Below are 21,416 nucleotides of genomic sequence, written 5' to 3'. Positions count from 1 at the left end.
GTTCTTTTTAATTGAAGTCATTTTAACGCTTTTGGGTCATTCGTGAGAGTCGTTTTGATTGGCAGTGACTGCCTTCTCCATTTTTTCCATGCATTCGACTGAAACTGACAAAGGCAGTGATGGAAAAGTTCACTTAAAACTTACTTTGGCTCGTGAACGTTTTCCTTGGTGAAGTTCGTGAAATATCGCATACTTTTCCAACACTGAACAAAGGACTTTCGGACGAAAATATCACCGGCAACGATTGTCTACCTATATTCCATTTAAATGATAAATCAGTTACGAATTACAGTCAAATATCATTTTTTTTTTTCCTTTGGTTTATTTTCCGTCGATCTTGTTTTCCGTGCTGAGCACCAATGCTACCGACGCGCCAGGAAGGCAGCTCCCACACCTGGACCCTACCTATCGACCCATCAACTCATGAACCGGGGACCAACGGCTTTACTTCCCATCCGAAGGAAGGCGTGATCAGAGATGTTATGCCTCAGAACATCCCGGCGGCGCCGACTGGAATTGAACGCAGGCCTGCTGGGGTGAGAGGTAATCACGCTTACCACTACACCACCGGCGCCGTTATAGTCAAATATCTTTAACTCGATAGAAATCGATAGATAGCCTACTTGGACCGTTTTCCCAATACAAATTTCCAAAATTTACCTCTCTAACTCGATTGTCCCTTCAATATCGAGTTGACTGTAATACGACGCCTGGTGACTATGAGGCGTTCTGAGCTAGTTCTTCACTGCCTGCACTTTCCTTCGGGATATTGATTAAAACTCCCGTGTGCGCGCTTCGAGTATGACCTAGGAAAAACAGTAACAACCGTATCACAAAAATGTTTCAACTTGTTACATGCAGCCTTAAATACTTACGGGCCAGACAATTCTGCTGCGCAAAACCCACATTGCAAATGATGCACACGAACGGTTTTTCTCCAGTATGTTCTCGAATGTGATTTTTAAGCGACATAGCCCATGCATAAACTTTTCCACAGTCAGCGCACTGGTATGGTTTATCAACCGAATGTATTTTCCTGTGACGATTCAGATCGCTGTTTCGGCCGAATGATTTCTTGCATACCTGCATATTTATAAAATCAAGTTTCAATCGTTTGGTGCCCGTCTAATGCACCTACTGCTACTAGCTGCTACTGTACATTTAGTTACGTTCAAGAAATAGTGGATAGGGTTAGATTTGTAATTACCTGACAACTGTACGGTTTTTGTTTCATATGTACGGCATTGACATGCTGTTGCAAATGTACAATGTTGTTAAATGCATGGCCGCATGCCTTACAGACATAACGTCGGTCCTTGCTGTGCATTTTCATGTGGTTTCCTAACGCTGACGGTATTCTGTACGATTTGCCACACAAATCACAACAGTACGGATTTTCCTCTCTTGGTCTTTTGCGAAGATTTTTGGGAGAATTCTCTTCTTCCTTGATGACAACTTCCTTTTTTTCTTGCAATGATTGATCGATCACTTGATCATTAATTTCTTTCGTTTTGTTGTGAATTAACAATCGATGCCGCCTCAAATCTCGGATCCTTAGATAAGATTCTTGGCAAAATTCACAGTGGTGTGTTTTTTCGACGTTGTGAAGCTTCATGTGTCCTTTAAGTGTGTATTGATGGACAAATTGTTTGCCACATTGATCGCACTGATATGCTTTGAGGTTTAGATGGACATCATGGTGTGCTTTTAGACTATCTTTTCTTGAAAATGTTTTACTACAAATTGTACATGCATACTTTTCTGCATCTCCGTTGTGGATTTTGAGATGATTTTTGAGATGCCTTTTGAGGCTACTGTCGTAGATGAAACTTTTGCCACAGATGTTACACAGGTGAGTTCGTTTCCCCGTGTGAGTGAGTTCGTGACTTTTCCAATGGTTACGATGATCAAATGATTTGTCGCAGTAGCTGCATGTGTATGATTTTTTGGGCTTGTTAGTCCGGCTGTGGGATTTCAAGTGAGACTGATATGTGGATGTTTTGTTAAATTTCATTCCACACGTAGCACATTCATGATCGCCAAAAACATGAACAAAAGCCTTGTGTTTTCGAAGATACCGTCTCGTTTTGAAAGACTTGTCACATTCATTACATGAAAACCCTTTTACATCACTATGCAAATTTAGATGATCATTCATGTTGGCAACGGTTCGAAAAATTTTATCACACAAAGGACATTTTAGCTTCTCATCGACCTTTACGCAATTGCCCTCTTTGAACGTTTCTTCCTCTTCCGATGAAGAACCGTCATCCTCTGGATTATATTCTGATGTCGATTCAGCTTTATCGTCCAGATGTTCCTCATTTTCGTCATCATCTGGCGGTTCCAATTTCGTCGATTCAATGAAAAGTTCTGAATCTCCAACGAAACAATCTAGTACTTCTGGATTGCATTTCGGCTTATCTTCGGGGACTTTGAAACAGTTCTGTTCGAGATACTCTTGAGCCTTTTCACATTGCTTTCGGAAAGCATCGATAGTCTCCAACCGTTGCATGCAAATGCTACATATATTTTCCGGATATCCATCATCTTTCACAATCTGGAATATTACGATAGAAAAAGGAATAGAATAAAAAAAAGGTGTGACCCCTACTAATCGAATACCTTTAGATTTAGTAGTAACAGCTGATCCAACAAATCAAATTTGCCACTGGCTTTACTGCCTTCGAAAATTGAAGTCAACTGTTCGTCTGAATTGGTGTTCAAACAGGTACGACAAGTGAAAGCAAGCGATAGCTTGGCTACGCTAACTGCATCAAATCCGTCGTCGTTGTTCATTCTATATAATATGATTTTTAATTATAACGTTATATAGCTTCCCAGCACCATAAAAATACAAAAATCTGCAGCAATGAAAACAATCTAATGAGTTTTTGGGTAAACTGTGTTGGGAGTGACAAGTTGACAAATGAACAACAATGACATGAATCCGTTCGAGCTTGTGCATTTGTCAACTTGTCACTCCCAACACAGATTACCCATTTTTGGGTAGGTTCAGATTTGACCGAGCTGGGTGGATTCTACCCAAAATTGGGTAGTTTTGAAATAGCGTGTTCATCGTCATTAAAGCCTTCTATTATAGTTAAAGTGCGGACGACTGTCACCACAAAACTGAAAAATGCTGTTCCAATCCTGCGAACAATTGCTTGATCTTACCAAAAAACTGTTAAAAATTGTTTATAATCCCTGCTAAACTTTAACTGAAATGGTTATGGAACTTCACATGAACCGTTGTGTGATAAAGTTTTAACCTGGGAGGGAGAAGCAGATAGCACACACGGAATTCATTGTATACTTGTTCTTCTTGTCATGAAAATTTGTGCCGTTGAAATCAAATCAAAACAGGCGTAGCAAAATAGCGTGTTTTGCTTTGGGCGTGTAGTGATTGTTTGAGATTGTTCAGTGTGCAGTGAGAAACTGTACTTTTCTGTTTGGTATTTTACTATGCCACTAGATGTTTTGACAAAACCTTGGCTAATGGCATCTTTCAATATTGATTTGTGTGTATTTTGAATGAATTAAAAAGAAACGGTGTCCCATTGAATAAAATAGCTGGAAACGACAGTTTGTCACAAATTACTTTACGCAAGATTTCAATACCACCTTGTGCATTCTTGTTCAACTGTAAGAAAAGCATCATTAAATTGCTTGGCTCCAAATGACAGTTCGTGACAGCAGCCGTCTGGCTGCATTTGACGTTCCATTTTTCTCTCTTCGCGACTCTCCCTCAGGTTTTAACCTTGTATTATGGTTTTTTGGAAGTGAACCTGAGCTTGGCTCCCTCAGACTATTATGAACAATTAATACGAAACTATCGATTTGAAATTGGCTCACTACTTGACTAGCCTATTGGTCCCAAGCAAATCGATTAACGTACCCCATTCTAGGAGGTTATTTTTCACCCCACTAGTAATAAACAACTTTACACAGTGATGCATCCGCTAGTGTACGTGCGTTAAACGTCACTCTATAGTTATACGGCTTATACAGGCGTTACGGACATGAATAACATATTTTTTTTTATCCCCATAGGATTGCAATGATCGGGGTCGATGAGAAAAATTTTCAAGTGACTACGATGCCGGACGGATTAGTCTATGGTGACCAAATAAACACCGGATTCACGATCTTGATTAATCACAATCTTCTTGAAAATCTTTATGGTTCGGTAATCGTTGGTCTGTCTTTGTCTATGTCTTCTTCTCATTCGTACGTCATTTTTAATGTCTGGATGTTTTCTTGTCTAATGTCATTATGTGTTTGTGTATCAGTGTGTGGGTGTGTGGGTGTGTGTGTGTGTGTGTTTGTGTGTTTGCACCAAATGATTATATTTCTTCCTCATCTCCTAGTTTTAACTGCGTTTATAAATAAAAAAAATAAAAAAATTAAAAAAAAACTAGCTTACTATCCACATTTGTTGACTAATACCTAAATGTTATTTTTAATTTTATGACGATAAGTTGCTCAAAACAGCAGCCTGTAATACCAGAATCCGCCTCCAATTTAATGTCTTTCGATATGTTCGAAGGTGAACCCTCCGCAACCTATTCTTGCTAGTGATTCGATTCTATCCAATTATTAGGTATCCAAATTATAGTCATTCGTAAATTTATTATTGAATATATGGATGAATTATGTATTATTGAATAACTACTATTTACGATAGTTACATGAAATAAATAAAATATAAACTACAAACAAAACGTAAATACTAAAATCTCAAAAAGATATTCTCACAAATGTATTTCACGCAACCAGGAATCTGAAAACCATTAGACGCTATAATGATACTTAGCATATGCTAGACACAAGAAGAGGTTAAAAGGCAAGCGTCCGACACACAAAACCCGCCAAATCCACTCGCAGCCACAATCAACGATTCTACGAATCGCGAGCGCTCACGAACCATAAAACCGCCGACTGCGACACTCTGAAAGCGATTGACAGGCTCTATGCGTCAAACACCCGCCCGGATCCAACAAACACAAATCCCCATTACAACATCTAACGAATTCAAAACTCCGAAAATCACTCATCTACCTATAGCAAGTGAGTGGAAGCAACCCTGCATGCAACTATTCTTCATGGTACACTATTTCTGCCTATCTTTCTATTAGGCCTGTGGACATGCGTTAGCTTCGAAACTTCTAACCAAACTGGGAAATCTATCAGATCACAAAAACTTGAAAAAAACATTCAAAGGTATTATTGATTATTTTACGCAAAAACGAGCAAGTAATATTTAATCTCTTGTATCGTATGCTAATGGCAATTGACTGTAACAAAAATAATATGCTAAAATAAAATAAAATTTTAATAAAATGATATGCAAAATTTACTAGAAGATCATTGCTTTATTGGTGAGAAGTTTCTAATAAGCCATCCCAGTTCCTCTGTATACAGAACAAATCTGATACTATAATCAGAATTGCTCAGTCTGCATGAAGCAGCCGATTTCATCAAGGAAGTTTTATTAACAACCAAGAATTAATCGTTTGAGGCATACTGAAGCATTAAGAAGGTGATATGTTTCACTATAGGAAATCATCATCGTTGCAAATATAAAGAAATTAAACATAACCCTTTGCTTCAGTACCGTCAACCTCCATGTCCATGGGGAGGGATTACGGACATGAATAACATATTGTGGACAAATGATTTTTATCTAGATAAAAAAAATACAATGGCTTTGACATATCGGATCGCTGCACATTTGAATCGGTCGTTATAGCTTTTCGATCAGAAGTTAAATTTATGTTTCATGTCGGTTTATCGGTGTTACGGAGATATTGCGTTAAAAACGTTGCCTCTGAAGTAAGTAGGGAAAAGTCGAATTCGTTTTAGAGCTTCGAAAATGTAGAGCGCCTTCCGCTTGAAGAGCCAGCTAATGATGATTTGATGTAACTTTGTTAACTTATGATCAATTGAGCTGAAACGTTCGCCAAAGAACTACCGACAAAGCGACATTGAAATTGTACTTGTAATTTATCAGCCCTCACCCTGGTGGCCACTGCCAACCCATCGTGTTAGGTGATGACCTACCAAGCCTAAGCGTTAAAACATGCCAGACCGTATAGCATGCCGCAATCGTGACTGGCCGGCGCAAAATATCCAAAGTAGTACATCGATACATTAAATAGGGATAGAAAGAGATGGAGAGGGAAAGAGTTAGAGATATCAATTTGCTGAAAGAAAAGAACATAAAGAACGAAAATATAAGTTGCCTCCTTGGTCTACCGCTATGGCTGATCCGTACGGTATACCGATACCTGGCACTAAACATTGACCGTTCCATAATTGGTTGGACCGTACGACAAACTGACATGAATGACCACAGCAAAAACAATAAAATTTCTGACCAAAGCACACTACTGACATCTGGCTCCGTGTTCGCGGGAAATATTTAGCTAAGCCATGAAACCGCATGCAAAACGTATGAATTGGTTCGTTTCTGATCTATTCTGGACAAATTATTTTTATCTAGATCAAAAATCCTACACGCAGAGAAATGCTTTTTAAATTCAATTGGATATACCCAGGGCTGGCAAATGTCATTTTCAATGAAAGATCTCACGCAATATTTGCAGAGATACTTCTGTCACTATCATTGGATGAGAAAACTATCATAGAGATTTTCTTCAAAATCTCATTGAATTTTTTGTCATGACAGAACGTGACAGTGTTGTGATCATCGTAATTACTAGCTCATTTAATGCTTTTAAAGATACTTGTACCACAAACGAAGTGACAGACGGAGCGGCTCGAAAACTTTGGTGACTAACCTGCTATTTCAATTTTTCAGTGTACCACATGGCAATACCACTACTACTGGATTGTACCACATGGCAACACTTCTACTGGATTGTACTAGCATTTTCACCAAATGTATTAGAATGTTTTGGTTCTATCTCTTTCACTCTACTCAAAACTGAAATGCATAAAAAAAATGACAAAATGATACACTCTTTGCACTCTGTCAAAGAATCATTGTACACAAAATCAACTATGTTCAAATCAAAACAAAAAAACTAACCCATCTGGTGGATGATGGCACAAGCTTCCTAGAAAATTCTATTACAGTGAACCACATTATTTTAATGGATTTCTTCGCCAGTAAGTCGTCTGTCACTTCGTTAGTGCTTGTACCGAAGAAATCTTAGTAATAAATCACTCTACCGATTACATACGGTTTTTTGCTTAAATTCCTCTAAATCAGTTAGAAATGGTGATGTTATAACCGCATAAGAATTATTCTCATGAGTGCTTGATCATTGAAAAATGAGAAGAAAGCTAGGTAGTTTTGTCTCGTGATAGTGAGAGGACCTGTTTTCTCATCGTCACATGACGGCCGTGATATTTACCAGCTCTGGATATACCTATTTTTGGCTCAGGGCCTAATATATTTTTGGTATTGATTCAAATATATTATTCGGTTAATTCAAAGAAAAATATTTTCAGTTCAGCTTCGAACCTGTTCGGATACGGTTGTGTATAAGTTTATTTCTGTTTTGTGCGTGCGTTCGCTGATTTTGCCAGATTAGCGCTGGCACTCTGCCTCCCGGACGGTTATACGTGTGTGATTGGTGGTTTTCTCGCTTTCCGAGAAGTTTTGGAATCGAAAAAGAAAACGTGATGCATCATGTTTGCAGGCATCAGAAGAAATGTCGCTATCTGCGTTGTTTGTTTTTTTTCTTCGCTTGTGCTCCCAGTACAGAAATTTGTGGCGTCGCGTGTGATAGTTTTTGATTTCAGTTTGTTTACGCGTTGTATGATTTTGTGAGCGGTCGCTTCGTGTTCGCGTCATGGAGCAATCGACTACATTCGACCAGATGATTGATCCCCGTAGGGCGGGTCTATGATCGGAGCTACTACACCAAGCGTGACATAGCTGCTTGCAAGGGATTCAGTTGGACTGATTTGGTGAGATTGTTCCATTTTTCTACTTTTGTCTATTTAAACTTAATTTCTATGAATGCGTATCGTTTGGAATCATTTGATTCGGATGAGACTCTTAACTTTTATTTGTTTACATTGTGTTTCAATTGGTATTCTTAAGAACTTCACAAAATAAGGTTTCAATATTTAAATTGAGCACCTCGACTAGCCTGGTGGCTGCCGCTTTTGCTTACTGAGTAGAAGACCGTCGGGGATCCACATTGTAAAGATTCCCTATTTTCAGCTTTTTTACAGGCTGGAGTTGTTGTTTGAACCATTTAGTTTATCAATTTAATTTATCTGTATAACAATTATTCACAAGCATTCTTCCAGGTCAATTCAAGAATAGTTTGATGATGATAAATCTTCCTAATATTCACATTACAGTTATGACCCGATCCTGTCAATCTCTCCGCGCATCAGACTGTTATTTTTCAATAATTCCACATAATTGTAATTTCATACCTTCCTCCTTCAAGATGAATGTTTAAGATACACATACTTTGCTAGCTGACAAAATGGGGTCATTGCTGTATAATTATTCTCTTTTTGCAGCCTTCATTCAGACTGGATCTATTGATTTAAATTATTTGAGTTTTCTTCCAGCTCTTTGATGACGGAACATCACTAGATTTATACTGTAATGATTCACTCTTACAGCTTTCACCCTGGTTTTGTCTGTTGATTTGATTTGGTTGAATTGGTTTTCAGCTCTTTGGTGTTGGCAGTCACGGGCGATCAATTTTGCTCATGCTCATGCTCTAAGTTCATTTTCAGCATTCGATGATGGAACGTCTTCAGATTTATATTATAATGGGGCTTGTTACGGGTGTCACATCACGGTGAAAAGTTGTCACTTGTCGTCACGGTGAAGTGATTCCCATTTGATTTGTACGGTAACCACGGCTCTTATTCTGAGTATCACTTTCTTATCACCGTGTAGTGACACCCGTAATAAGGCCCAATGATACACCATTTGGTTTTGGCTTAGGGCAAATCCAAGTATAATGCATGATAACACTGATTCATTTAAAACCATGGTCGCATCACTTATCAAGGTGAATCCTGATCCAACGAACCCAACTTACTAACAAAATCTCCTTTTCTGTGTCTTTTGTTGGAGTGCAGAGGTAAACACGGCCCACAAACAACAAAGGTCACTCTAATATTCCTTCCCTACTCCCACCTGATTGCAAGGATGTGGCCGGCGCCGTTATTGATCTACAACATATAGAGCCACTGAAACTTGTACAAAGAGAATTGACGGTCACTCCCAGCCCCATTCAGTTGATTCATTGTACAATTTCACTGATTCTGATCAATCACGGAGTGCAGTCAATCTAAGCTAAGCTAGCTATTGGTTATCCTAATTGTATAGTGTTTATAGTACTACATATCTTTCATTATTGACTTTACATCATTTAATATTATTGTAAATTACATTTTATTATACTTAATTCTTAATGTTAGCTATTATGAGCGGCTCCAGGGAAGCATAGTGTCAGCTTGAAAAGAAATCTGAATCGTTCATTATCTGTTTTGTAAAAATCTTGTGTTTATTGGCATGGCATTATAACGCATTTTCAATATTACATTACATTTAAATAAGTATTAACCCGGTTACACACATTTCAGGTCATCCAGGTCTTAAATAAGATGGGATCCGTTCCTTTTATTAACAGTTGTGATATTGCATCATATGCTGAAAATATATGAATTATCGCGTATTTCTGTTGTTCATTACATACCAGGTGAGGGCTTAATCATGTTTTGCCATCTAGTGTTTTGGTTTTGAGATGCTCGATAACCTTAGAGGGATCGGTTTTGCTTAATGAGCAGAACATCATGGGTTTAATCCCAAGCTCACCCACAACATAACACAACACAAACATATCAAGTATCATTCTAGCTAAAAATATTTATTTGCATAATATAACCTGGAAATTTCAGGGTTACATCTTCCTTATTGGGAGCTGAGGAGACATAGAGCTGCATCATATTGAATGTAAAATAATTATTATTTTCATTGCGGAATACCAGTTTTTTTTTATCCATATAAATGTATTTTCATTATTACGTATTTTAATGTTCTGATATATTTCATTTCTCCATTACATATGTTTACTATATATATAAATAAATACTGGGTTGGGAGGGAGCATCAGGGTATCATTTGACATGGAACTGGACGATTGGAGTGGTATGACAACCGGAGTCTAGGAGGGAATACACACTATTATTTTCTTTATCCTACCGATTCGATTGTAATGGTGTGAATTCTACTCCAACAGTTTCATGGAGATTGACGCGCCCTTCTTAACAAACCATCCTGTAGGAAGCTTAATAAGTATTGCGAATTGCGTTATTCGATTTGTTGGATCGTATCGTTGGAAAGAGATTCTTAAATTCCCGTGGATTTCGCGTAAGTGTCTCTGCTTACGGGTCCACCCCACCGTTTTTGGCCCTTCATACAGCGATATTGTGAATTCAGATCGGTAGCTCAAATTGATCTTGCTATTAAGTGGAGCTGCATACAAGACAAGATCTTCGAAGGGATGGTGGCTACCTTACATACATACATACATACAATTCAAAGAAAAATATTTTTGAATCAACAAACCGGTTGTAGAGTCAATACTCTGTTTGTTGATTCTAAAAACCATTTTGTTGATTCAAAAATATGTTTTGTTGAAATAGTGATACAATATATTTGATTCAATAACAAACAAAAATCCATTTTCTCCGTGTAGGGTTTTGACAGTTCTGATCACTGCACATTTAAATCGGCCGTTTATGATTTTCGGGCATAAGTCAGAATTAAGTGTCATGTGGGTTTGTCGGTGAAAGAACTACAAATTTTCAATTTTACGATAGCAAAATATTAAATTTTTGGAAGCACCTGCCGGAAAGTGAGACACCACGTGGAATTGTTCAAAATAATAGCAGTTTTTTATTTGAAAATTTACGTGCTGCAAATATTGTGTTTTATTGTTGTTTTACATCAACAGGCTGGATGAAGCCCCCAATGATGTTAACCTTATCAACCATGGTAAAAAAAATTAAACACAATGAAAAATTTAAAATCTCAAAATTAAGCTGAAATGAAAATTATTAGTACTGCTATTATTTTGAACAATTTTACCTGGTATCTCACTTTCCGGCAGGTACTTCCAAAAATTTAATATTTTGTAATCGTAAAATTGAACATATTTGTAGTTCTTTGGCGAACGTTTCAGCTCAATTGATCATAAGTTAACAAAGTTACATCAAGTCAAAGTTGACAATTTTGTATGAAAATCGACATACGCTGTTGTTTTATCGAACACAACTGTACATCCGTAGACCATATAAATCCACCGGCAATGCACCCGTGTACTGAATGGGAATTGTGGATTCGAATCCCACCGGTGCCCTTAGATTTTTTCGCAAATGTTCTCACGTAGAGATGAACTAGCCTAAGGCTAAAAATCTCTTAAATAAAGAATTTAAAAAAAAAAAAAAAAAAAAAAAGTTCTCACACACACACACACGTCTCTTAACGATGATATGTGCTTATCTCTCAGTATGTTCAAACTATATTTAAAAAGTTATCCAGGAAGCTTACAAGCAACATTTTTTTTTTTTTGAAGATTTTTTTTCCACGGATCGTTCGGATGAAATTTGTGTATATCCTTATAGTTTGGTGCATGTATTTTAACAAGTCTCTGATTTACTTACCATCGTTGACACCCCATCTCCTACTAAAGCAGTTGACGGTGCAAACAGCACTGTCTGTGCTAACTCGTCTACCTTTCTGAGAACCTGTTGATCATCCGCGTGCTGTCTCCGGGTATGAGCTATGAGAAAAAGAAAACATCATATTACATTACAAATATATAAATAATACTACCGCAGTTCATAGATACCTACAAGCAAGAGTTTTGTGACAGGTGAAGCCGGCATTGCAAATGATGCACACGAATGGTCTTTCTCCCGTATGCTGCCGGATGTGAGCCCGGAGTGCCTTGGCCAAGTTGAAGCCCCTTCCACAGAAAGAGCACTGGTGTGGTTTCTCGTCCAAATGTGTACGCATGTGAACGTTCCGGTCACCCACCCGAGCGAATGATTTGTTACACATCTGGGGAAGAATGACGGGTTTATAAGGAGTTTTAGTAGTTTAGTGTAGGTACTGCCGATTTGAGTGTGTGATTGACAAATAAATAACAATAACAGTTCAACTTACCTCACAGCTGTACGGTTTCCGCTTTAGATGCACCCCGTTGATGTGAAGCTTCAAATGTTCGAGTTTTTTGAAAGTATTGCTGCATTCAGGGCAGATGAATTTTCGCTCCTCGGTGTGAACCTTGATATGCTTCGCCAACGATGACGGCACTTTAAATGTTCTGCTACACAAATCACAACCGTACGGAGAATCATTGGGCTTTTTGGAAGGCTTATTCTCTTCCTCCTTAACCGGAACCTTGCCGGTGTTGTCTTCGTTTTCTTGCAATGATCGTTCAAACCGTATGCTTATATCTGTTTTGCCGTGGACCATCAAATTATGTCGCCTCAGATCTCGGATTCTCAGAAACGATTCGTTGCAGAATTCACAACGATGCGATTTTTCGGCATTGTGTAGAATAAGATGTTTCACGAGTGTGCCTTGTTGAGTGAACTTCTTACCGCACTGTTCACATTGATAAGCCTGGACGTTATTGTGGACAGCAAGGTGCAGTTTTAGACTACCTTTCTGTACGAATTGTTTATTGCAAACATCACAAGCATACTTTCTATTACCTTCGTGCTTTTTGAGATGCGTTTTAAGACTACATTCATGACGAAAACTTTTGCCACATATGTTACACAGATAGGACCGTTTTGCCGTGTGGGTCAATTCGTGATTTTTCCTATGTGTATGCTGAATAAAGGACTTGTCACAGTGGCGGCATTTATACTTCTTTTCCGTGTCGTGCGTCTTGAGATGATACTCATATTTGGAAGTGCTGGAAAAATTCTTTCCACACGTAGGGCAAACATGATTGCCAACCGAGTGAACCGTTTTCTTGTGTTTTCTAAGGTAGCGCCTACATTTGAAGGACAACTCGCATTCATCACAGGGGAATGCATTAACTTCACTGTGCACAAATAAATGATTATTCCTGATGGCGGCAGACCGGAAAATTTTATCACATACTGGACATTTTAGCTTATCTTCGTCCTTAGAAGGGTTTTCCGAACGAATGGAATCCTCATTTTCTGACAACGATTCTTCACTTTCCGACCTATATTCCGATGACGATTCTTCACTTTCAGGTTCAATATTGGTTTTATCCTCATTTCCGTCATGCCTTGAGTCATTTAAAATTTCCGACTTTTCAGCAAAGCAGACTAGTACATCCGGCCTGATTTCCGGCACTTCTTCGGGAAGCTTCACGAAGTAATGTTCGAGATACTCTTGAGCCTTTTCGCATTGCTTTCGGAAAGCATCGACAGCCACCAACCGTTCCATGCAAATTCTGCAAATATTTGCCGGATACCCATCGTCTTTCGCAATCTAAAAAGCTGGTTAGTCAAATAACTGCTACAAGTTACAAGTTGTAGCAGATTACATACCTTCAGTTTCAGTCGCGATAACTGATCGAACAAATTTATAGATAATTTACTACTGCATTCGGTGTCGTCAAAGATCGAAATCAACTGCTGGCCAGAATCGGTGTTCAGACACGTTCGACAACTGAATGTAAGCGATAGCTTTTCAACACAAACTGCTTTGACTCTGTCCTCGGTCTTCATTTTGTATGTCTAATTCATAATGTATTTTAGAAATGTTATCGAAATATTCTCAAATTGAAAACAATTCGTCGGCAAAGAACCAAAACAACAATAGATCAGTGCACGAATATTTGCTGCAATCTTCTCTCATCCGTAAATGTTGACAGTTTTGGGTGGTTTGTTTTGGCTCCCATTCGTTGCCATCTCTTTTACTCAGAGACAAAATTATTGGAACCAAAAAGTGAGGTTAGAGGCCGTGCACTGCTCTATACAATTTTGTTGATTTTGATTGACGTTGACGGCACCGTCGAAAAATTTGCTCTTCCAGCAAATATAGACAGCTTCTTATGGGAATTTTCGGTGGAGTGAGAGGATGGAGAGGATAGTACAAAGTCCGCCATGTTTTACGCACAGTCTGACGTTTGCTTATGGATTTTATTAAAGAGACTGAATTTATAAAGAGACGACATCAATCTTATCCATTTGACAGGTCTTCTGCTCGATTGGAATGACTTTCGTTATGACTTTGACAGACAATCGATTGTTCCAATTTTGACATATCGCCTCTTTATAAATTTAGGCTCTTTAGATTTTATCATTGACGAGTGCACGGATGGATTTTAGTTCACTCACTCTACAAAAAGTGACACAACAGCGGGGCCCTGTTTACTAAAAATGAACACATATGTGTTCATTTTTAGTAAACAGGACCCCGCTGTTGTGTCACTTTTTGTCGAGTGAGTGAACTCAAATCCATCCGTGCACTCGTCAATAGGAGTAAAAAGCTACAGAGTCGCCGTCAACGCCAATTAGGTTCTACAGCGTGACGTCACAAATGAACTCAGTGTTAATCGGCTGACAGTTCAGTGGTACTGTTTACAAGCACTTAGTCGTTTTTCTCGAAAAACAATATTCTAAAATTTCCGAATTTCAACTTGAAAATTGTCAAGGAACAGCGCGTTGAAAGGATGTTGGTCGTGGATATTGCGGAAGTGTGGTTTACATCTCACAGCAGTCTGAAAAATTGTCGAGACAATCCACCCAAGAAAAAATCGACTAAGTCCACGTAAACAGTACCACTGAACTGTCATCAGATTGAGGTTAACCCCGACGGTGCAAAACCTAATTGGTAAACCTTCGAGCAACAAAGCGAAAGGGCGTATTTCCGGAGATTTGGGTTTGTACTAAATTAGTACAAACCCAAATCTCCGGAAATACGCCCTTTCGCTTTGTTGTTGCGGTGCTACACTGCCGTGCTACACATGTCGTTATCGTTTTTGCGGTGTAGCTATACCGGTGCTACACTGCCGTACACCGAAATATTTTAGGGTGTAGATATAGGATGCACCTTTGTTTACAAACACATGATGTTGAGCTGTTGAGCTGTCAAAGGCTCGCGCTTATTCCTGCTTACACTACACCAGTGCTACACCGCAAAAACGAAAACGACATAAGAGGGGTTCACCGAAAATAGTTTTCATATAGCTTCCATTGGAAACGCACATGATTTTCATCCATAATCAAAATTAATGGAATTCATCTGAATTTCACATAACATTTATGCGATCACATTAATTTTAAATGATTTTTCATATGAATTTCATGGACCTCATAATATTCATGTAATTTTGTGGTGGGATTTGCTGCTATGTGATCACAGGAAAGCTATGTGAAAATCACATGGATTTCATCCATTAGCGGATAATAATATAAATTTTTTGAGTGTTTGTATCGTTTGTATGCATATTTTTCAACAAAATAAATACTTCAGGAATAACATTTGATAACGGCACAAAAGCATTTGTAAACAAACTTTCTAAAGGGTCACCCACATTCGATGTCAATCATACAAGGTCTGGAACAACAGGCAGCTTGCTGGTGTTAGAAGCAAAAATGTTGAAAACATTGCTGAGCAAACTAATGACGACGTCACGGCAGCACAACATTCCATACTGCGAATGGCAGACGTGTCGTCACAGAAAACAGCTGTTTCGTGTAAAAAGATAAATATTGCGATGAAATACGAACACCACTAAACATTCCCACATTTCACTAATACCAATAAGCCGGTTGGGCCCGAGGGGGGTGTGGTGGATACGGCCCTGCGCAAGCAATGCGCAGACGGACGATAAAATGTATGTAAACAAAAAGATCAGCATAAACGCGATCACGCCACTCGGGCAGCGAACGCAGTTTGTGCTGATCCAGCAGAAAGGGTCACGTCCGCCACCGCTAGGTAGGTTAAGTTAGCATAAGAGAGAAGTAATAAAATGATTCTTAGTTCTGACACGGAGGCGAGCAGTTGAGTTGATTTTATCATACCGAAAGCCAAGTGGCTAATACTAACAGATAGAGGGACAACTTTTCATGGCGATCCTGCCAGGAGCTCTAAGGAACAGTAGATGAGTGCTGCAAATTGTGTGCCGTTAATTGAACGCTACCGCCGCCGCGACGAAAAGTGATAATTAATGACAAACACAAAGTGTGTTTGATCGAGTTCGAACAGCGAGTGCACTGCGATGCGATGCGGCAGAAAACCAACCGGTCGCGAAAAGAAAGTTTCTGTGATTAACAGGCCAATAAACTACAATTACAACAGCCAAGCCTGATAGATGGTCGTTAAATTAGTGAAAACAGTGGAAAAAATTTAGTAATCAAACGAAACCGCGAGTGACAATATGGGTTGGTTCAGTGCGGACGAAATCGTCGCCGCACCAGCCGCCGCGAGTGGGGGACAGCCACAGCCCCAGTGTGGACATCATACAACCCAAACAGTGGCTCTGTGTGCCATGGCGGTCTTTGCCGCTGGCTATTTGATTTTCAAAGGAGTAGCGAAGATCAACCGCCACAACACTGAGCGCGTTGCCGAGAGGGCGGCACGCCGTGTGAATGCGCAAGTTTAAGGTTTGAAGACGGACTCCTCTCAATAAGTAAATTGACAAAACTTTGACCGATATTCAAGTGCAAGGAAAAATATTTGAAGCCACTGCTGGGAAATCTTACGAAGTGCGGCTAAAGTCCAGTGGAAGCTGAAATTTACAATAAACCACCACCCCACGAGTGCGCATGGAAGAAAAAAAAAGGCGAACCGTAAAAGACAAAGTGAACAAAAATTAAAAAAAAAAAAAAAACATTGAACATGTGGACAGTATCGATTTCTTTATAGTTGCTCAAGCGATAGAGCAATTTGAACGCGAAAAAAAAAAAGTTTTGGGAACGAATTTCCCGTAGAGACAAAAAAAAACTATCTGTGGAAGTGATGGCCGCGAAGCGTGCAATCTTTGAAGCGGTATACAACCTGGCAGCAGGAGCTGCCCTGAGGATAAGGTCGGCAGGCCTCATCGAGGACTTAAACTGGGCCTACAACGGCCTCAAGATGACCGTAGATGCTGTGAAGCCCTAAGTGAGTCGCCGTGCTGTAACGACGAGAACGTAGTCGTCATCGTCGTCGTTGCCGGTTTGCAGAACAAAAAGGGAAGCGATAGTAAGTGCCTGATAAAATGAACTGATATCGGAAAACATAATCATATAATCAAGTTGCATAACACTAGTAACAAGTAAGGTGTGTTCTAGAACCTTTTCCAATATTCAATGTTTACAAGAAGAGAAAAAAAAAAAATAATCTCAATGCATTCAAGTGTAAATCTAATAGAGTTCTACTAATAGGACTCCCAATATTTATATAGGCAGTGGAAATTTTTGTTTTGTGCATTATAATTACTTATTTACGATTATATCGATCTACATGATTCTCTATTGCTTTACTTATGACTAAAAGAGCGTAAATTTGCATTTAAAGTTGGAAATTTTTCCGAAACATACATTGATATCACATAAGAAATTATTTCGAGAAATCAGGTCGTCACTGTGTTCCCTAATTGGTATTAAAGTTCTCCATTGTGGAAGATTAGCAAAGCAAGACGAACCGAAGCCATTATTTCACACTATGAAGCTATTTTAAGATATTTTCTGAAACCTTCTAACTTCTTGAGTCAAATCCTCTGAATTGTCTATGTTAGGTCACATTGTAGGCATACATGGACCAATATGTAGAAAAAGAGACAGTAGTGAAAAATTTATTAAAGGCTGTTGCCACAGTTAACGCAACGAGCCCCCAATATTCCAAAAAGAAGGATACGGTGCTCGGACACGTAACTTCACTGCAAAAGTTTGTACTGTCATTAGCAAACAAGAAGATTGACAACGCGTTCGCAGCATTTAGGCTGCAAGTTAACCAATTTTTCATAAGAAAAGAGGAAGAAGAACAGGAAGAAGAAGCAGAAGGTGAACAGGAAGAAGAAGCAGAAGGTGAACAGGAAGAAGAATCCGAAAGCGAATCTGACGAAGAAAAAACTAAGCCCATAATGCCGCCCAAACTGGATCTTAGCTTGGCAATCCGCGTCGTGGATAAATACGACGGGGATGCAGCCACGCTACAATCCTGGTTGGATAGCGTGCAGGTTCTTCGGGAGGACGATCCTACCGTCCCGGAGGCCAATTTTATTAATTTTTTGAAATCGCGGTTAATTGGTGCCGCGAGGGGATCCATTGATGGAACCCAAACACTGGCAGATGCGACAACTGCCTTGAAAACAAAGTTCGCAATTCAACTTACACCTATTGCGGTGGAGGCTGAATTACGAGCTTTGAAGCAAAAGAACAAAACAGTGACGGATTTTGGCAGCGAGGTAGAAAAGCTCGCTACCAAATTAGCGTCCGCATGGGTTTCGAAGGGTGTGCCCTTCACCACTGAGGCCTCAGCGAAGCCAGTAGTGGAACCCATAGCAGTGCAAACCTTCATAAACGGTCTTAAGGATCAATCAGCAGCTTACCTAGTGAAATCTAGGAATCCAAAGACGTTGACTGCTGCTATTTCGGATGCATTGGAGGTGCAACCTCATGCATCCGCTGAGTCCGCAATGTGGGCTCAGGGGGGTTATCAACCTCCATTTTTCAACAGGGGAAACCGTAGAGGTAACCACCGCGGAGGCCGTGGTAACAATTACCATGGTAATCGTGGCGGTAACCGAAACTACGACGGGAATGGTCGCAACAATCGACCGCATCAAAACAACAATGGTTATCGGGGTAACCAAAATAATCAAGGTTACCGTGACGACCATGGAAACAATCGAAATCAGAATCACAACCGTGGTGGATATCACGGAAATAACAACAATAATAGCAGTAACAACAACAGCAACAACAACAGTAACCGCAGAAGAAATGCGAACGTGGCTGAAGAACCACAGCCGTCGCAACAGCAACAACCCCGAGAAGAAGCAAACGTAGGGGAGTTTTTTCGCTAATTCGATCAATACTAATAGAGCATTACGGTTAGATTTTCTAATCGATGCCAAAAATTTTAAGTTGATAGTGGACAGTGGTGCATCATGCTGTCTCATAGATCAACGTTATTTAACAAAAAATTTGAACAGATGCATTGATCCATCCCGTACCATAGAGGTGTATGGTATAAATGGAATTACCAACACCTTGGGAGCGGTTGATACTTATTTGGAATATAAACAGTTAGTATATCCTATAACTTTTCACGTGGTAGATCATTTACCAACCAGTGTAATTGGTCTAATCGGCACAAATTTTTTGAAAAAATTTGGTGCGAAAATCGATTTTGAACATTCTACGCTATCGCTAAGAGCGCCTCGATATGAGGAAAACTTCATAGTACCTCCCAGAACAGAAGTCGTTACCTTCATAGACACCCGGTATTCCAAACCGTTGGTGATTTTGAATGAGGAAATAAAGCCTCATGTTTTTATTGCGGGTGCAATTGTGCAACCGGTGCAGGGAAAGATCCCTGTCCGTATGATGAACGTTAAAAATAAGCCTGTAAAAATTGAGAATTTAACCATTTCAACAAAGCCTTTCGAAAACTATGATGTCATAGAAATCGAAAGCGCTTCCAAGCATAATGATGCGAGAGTGGGCGAGCTTTTATCGGAGTTGAACCTTGATGGGATCAACCCGAAAGACCAGCCAGTTATTCAAAAGCTGTGCATGAAATATAACGATATTTTTTGTCTGAAGAATGACAAATTATCGGTGACAAGAATTTACCAGCCATCACTCACGGTAAAGCCAGATGTACACCCAGTGTACACCAGGCCTTACAAATTACCACAAGCCCAAAAGGAGGAAGTCCAAAGGCAAGTGGATAAAATGATCGAGGAAGGGATCATTGAAGACGCCGTTTCAGAATGGAACAGCCCGTTGTTGCTAGTTCCAAAGAAATCGACCGATGATAAAAGAAAATGGCGATTAGTTATTGACTATCGCAAGCTCAACAACGCACTGCAAGACGACAAATTTCCACTTCCTAACATAGAAGAGGTAATTGAGTCGTTAGCCGGAGCGAAATATTTTTCGCATCTGGATCTATCTCAGGGTTACTACCAGTGTGAGTTAAGACCTGAAGATAGATCGGTGACAGCTTTTAGTACTAATAGGGGTCAGTACCAAATGACTCGTCTCCCTATGGGACTAAAAGTAAGCCCTTCAACATTTTCCAAACTAATGACCGTAGCAATGTCAGGTCTCAACATGGAAAAGTGCCTTGTATATCTGGATGACATAATCATCTTTGGAAAAACTTTAGAGGAACACAATAAAAACCTCGCGGAAGTTTTTGAAAGGTTAAGACATACCAACCTAAAACTAAATCCGCAAAAGTGTAATTTTTTAAAGACCGAGTTATTATATTTGGGTCATCTAGTATCTGTCGAAGGAATTAAGCCAGATCCTTCGAAGATCGAAATCATAAAAAGGTGGAGTAGTCCTCAAACAGCCGACGAAGTAAAGCGCTTCGTAGCGTTTGCGAACTACTACCGCAAACACATAAAGGATTTTGCCAAATTATGCAGTCCTTTGAATAAACTAACGCGGAAAAATGTGGAGTTCGTCTGGACAGACGAGTGTGAACACTCCTTCCAGTTTCTGAAGGAATGCTTCATGAACCCGCCTGTCCTTGACTACCCTGATTTTTCCCCGTCAAACATTTTTACTTTGCATACAGATGCATCAGGTAAGGCATTGGGTGCAGTCCTAAGCAACCAAAATGCTAGGCCAGTTGCATTTGCAAGCAAAGCCCTGAACAGTGCTGAAAAGAATTACAGCACCATTGAAAAAGAACTTTTGGGTCTAGTCTGGGCGATTCGACATTTTCGACCATATCTGTATGGTAGAAAATTCGAATTGTATACAGACCACAGACCGCTAGTATATTTATTTACATTAACTGACCCTTCGAGCAGACTGACCAAGTTTCGTCTCGCTCTGGAGGAGTATAAGTTTGACGTAATGTACAAAAAGGGCACGGAAAATGTGGTAGCGGACGCGTTATCACGAATTTCCGTAGAAGATTTGAAAGCTCTCACACCGCAGACTGGTTTGGTGTGTACAAGAGCTCAAGCCAAGAAACAGCAGGCGTCAGATGAACTAAAGGCAGGAGATGAGAAAGAAAAACTTAACTACATAGAAATACAAATTGGGCCCAAAAACAGCAACAAAAATAGCCAAGCTACAGAAACAACAATTGATGAGCAACTGAAGAAAGGAGTTCTCTCTATCGAGCCTAATACGTCATTAACTCACCTACGGGGAGTGATGAAACGATTAGTGGACTTCGCGAGAGCAACTAAAATTATAGGCCTTACACTGAAATGTTCGAACGAAGCAAAATCGTTGAG

General features: G+C 39.5%; 3 protein-coding genes across 5 annotated transcripts in view; 1 reads left to right on the top strand and 2 right to left on the bottom strand.

The window, feature by feature from the left end:
* LOC135698014 (gastrula zinc finger protein XlCGF57.1-like) overlaps positions 1–13,782 on the bottom strand; it is a 55,068-nt gene extending 41,286 nt beyond the window's left edge. Inside the window, exons 1-5 of one of the 2 annotated variants that reach the window (XM_065217880.1) lie at positions 13,549–13,782; positions 12,179–13,489; positions 11,866–12,073; positions 11,674–11,792; positions 2,689–2,800 (exon numbers count right to left, since the gene is read on the bottom strand). In XM_065217880.1, coding sequence (XP_065073952.1) covers positions 2,777–2,800; positions 11,674–11,792; positions 11,866–12,073; positions 12,179–13,489; positions 13,549–13,728 — 1,842 coding nt within the window. In that variant the 5' untranslated portion in view covers positions 13,729–13,782 and the 3' untranslated portion in view covers positions 2,689–2,776. Of the gene's footprint in view, positions 1–2,688; positions 2,801–11,673; positions 11,793–11,865; positions 12,074–12,178; positions 13,490–13,548 lie in introns of those variants that run through there. The other variant, XM_065217881.1, reaches the window with a different exon arrangement.
* On the bottom strand, positions 84–2,871 carry LOC135698016 (zinc finger protein 883-like). Of its 2 annotated transcripts, XR_010517455.1 has the most exons (5): positions 2,626–2,871; positions 1,208–2,560; positions 876–1,083; positions 661–806; positions 84–252 (listed from the first exon to the last, which is right to left on the bottom strand). XR_010517455.1 is itself a non-coding variant. In XM_065217884.1 (4 exons), exons 1-4 carry the CDS (start codon positions 2,797–2,799, stop codon positions 718–720), a joined length of 1,824 nt encoding a protein of 607 aa, XP_065073956.1. In that variant the 5' UTR covers positions 2,800–2,871; the 3' UTR covers positions 644–717. The 2 variants fall into 2 exon arrangements, 1 of the variants encoding a protein (XP_065073956.1); XM_065217884.1 differs by lacking the exon at positions 84–252 and having other exon boundaries at positions 644–806.
* Positions 13,783–16,966: 3,184 nt separating the features above from the next.
* LOC135698041 (myb-like protein P) lies at positions 16,967–19,016 on the top strand. The gene is made up of 2 exons (XM_065217910.1): positions 16,967–17,098; positions 17,838–19,016. Exons 1-2 carry the CDS (start codon positions 16,967–16,969, stop codon positions 19,014–19,016), a joined length of 1,311 nt encoding a protein of 436 aa, XP_065073982.1.
* Positions 19,017–21,416: the final 2,400 nt, after the last annotated feature.

This window comes from Ochlerotatus camptorhynchus, unplaced genomic scaffold (genome assembly GCF_037179485.1).
Source record: "Ochlerotatus camptorhynchus isolate MF236.1 unplaced genomic scaffold, CSIRO-AGI_Acam_v1.1 ptg000081l, whole genome shotgun sequence".
In the NCBI taxonomy this organism is placed as follows: Eukaryota; Metazoa; Arthropoda; class Insecta; order Diptera; family Culicidae; genus Ochlerotatus; species Ochlerotatus camptorhynchus.
The sequence above is the reverse complement of the archived record's forward strand: the minus strand, read 5'-3'. Positions and strand labels throughout refer to the sequence as shown.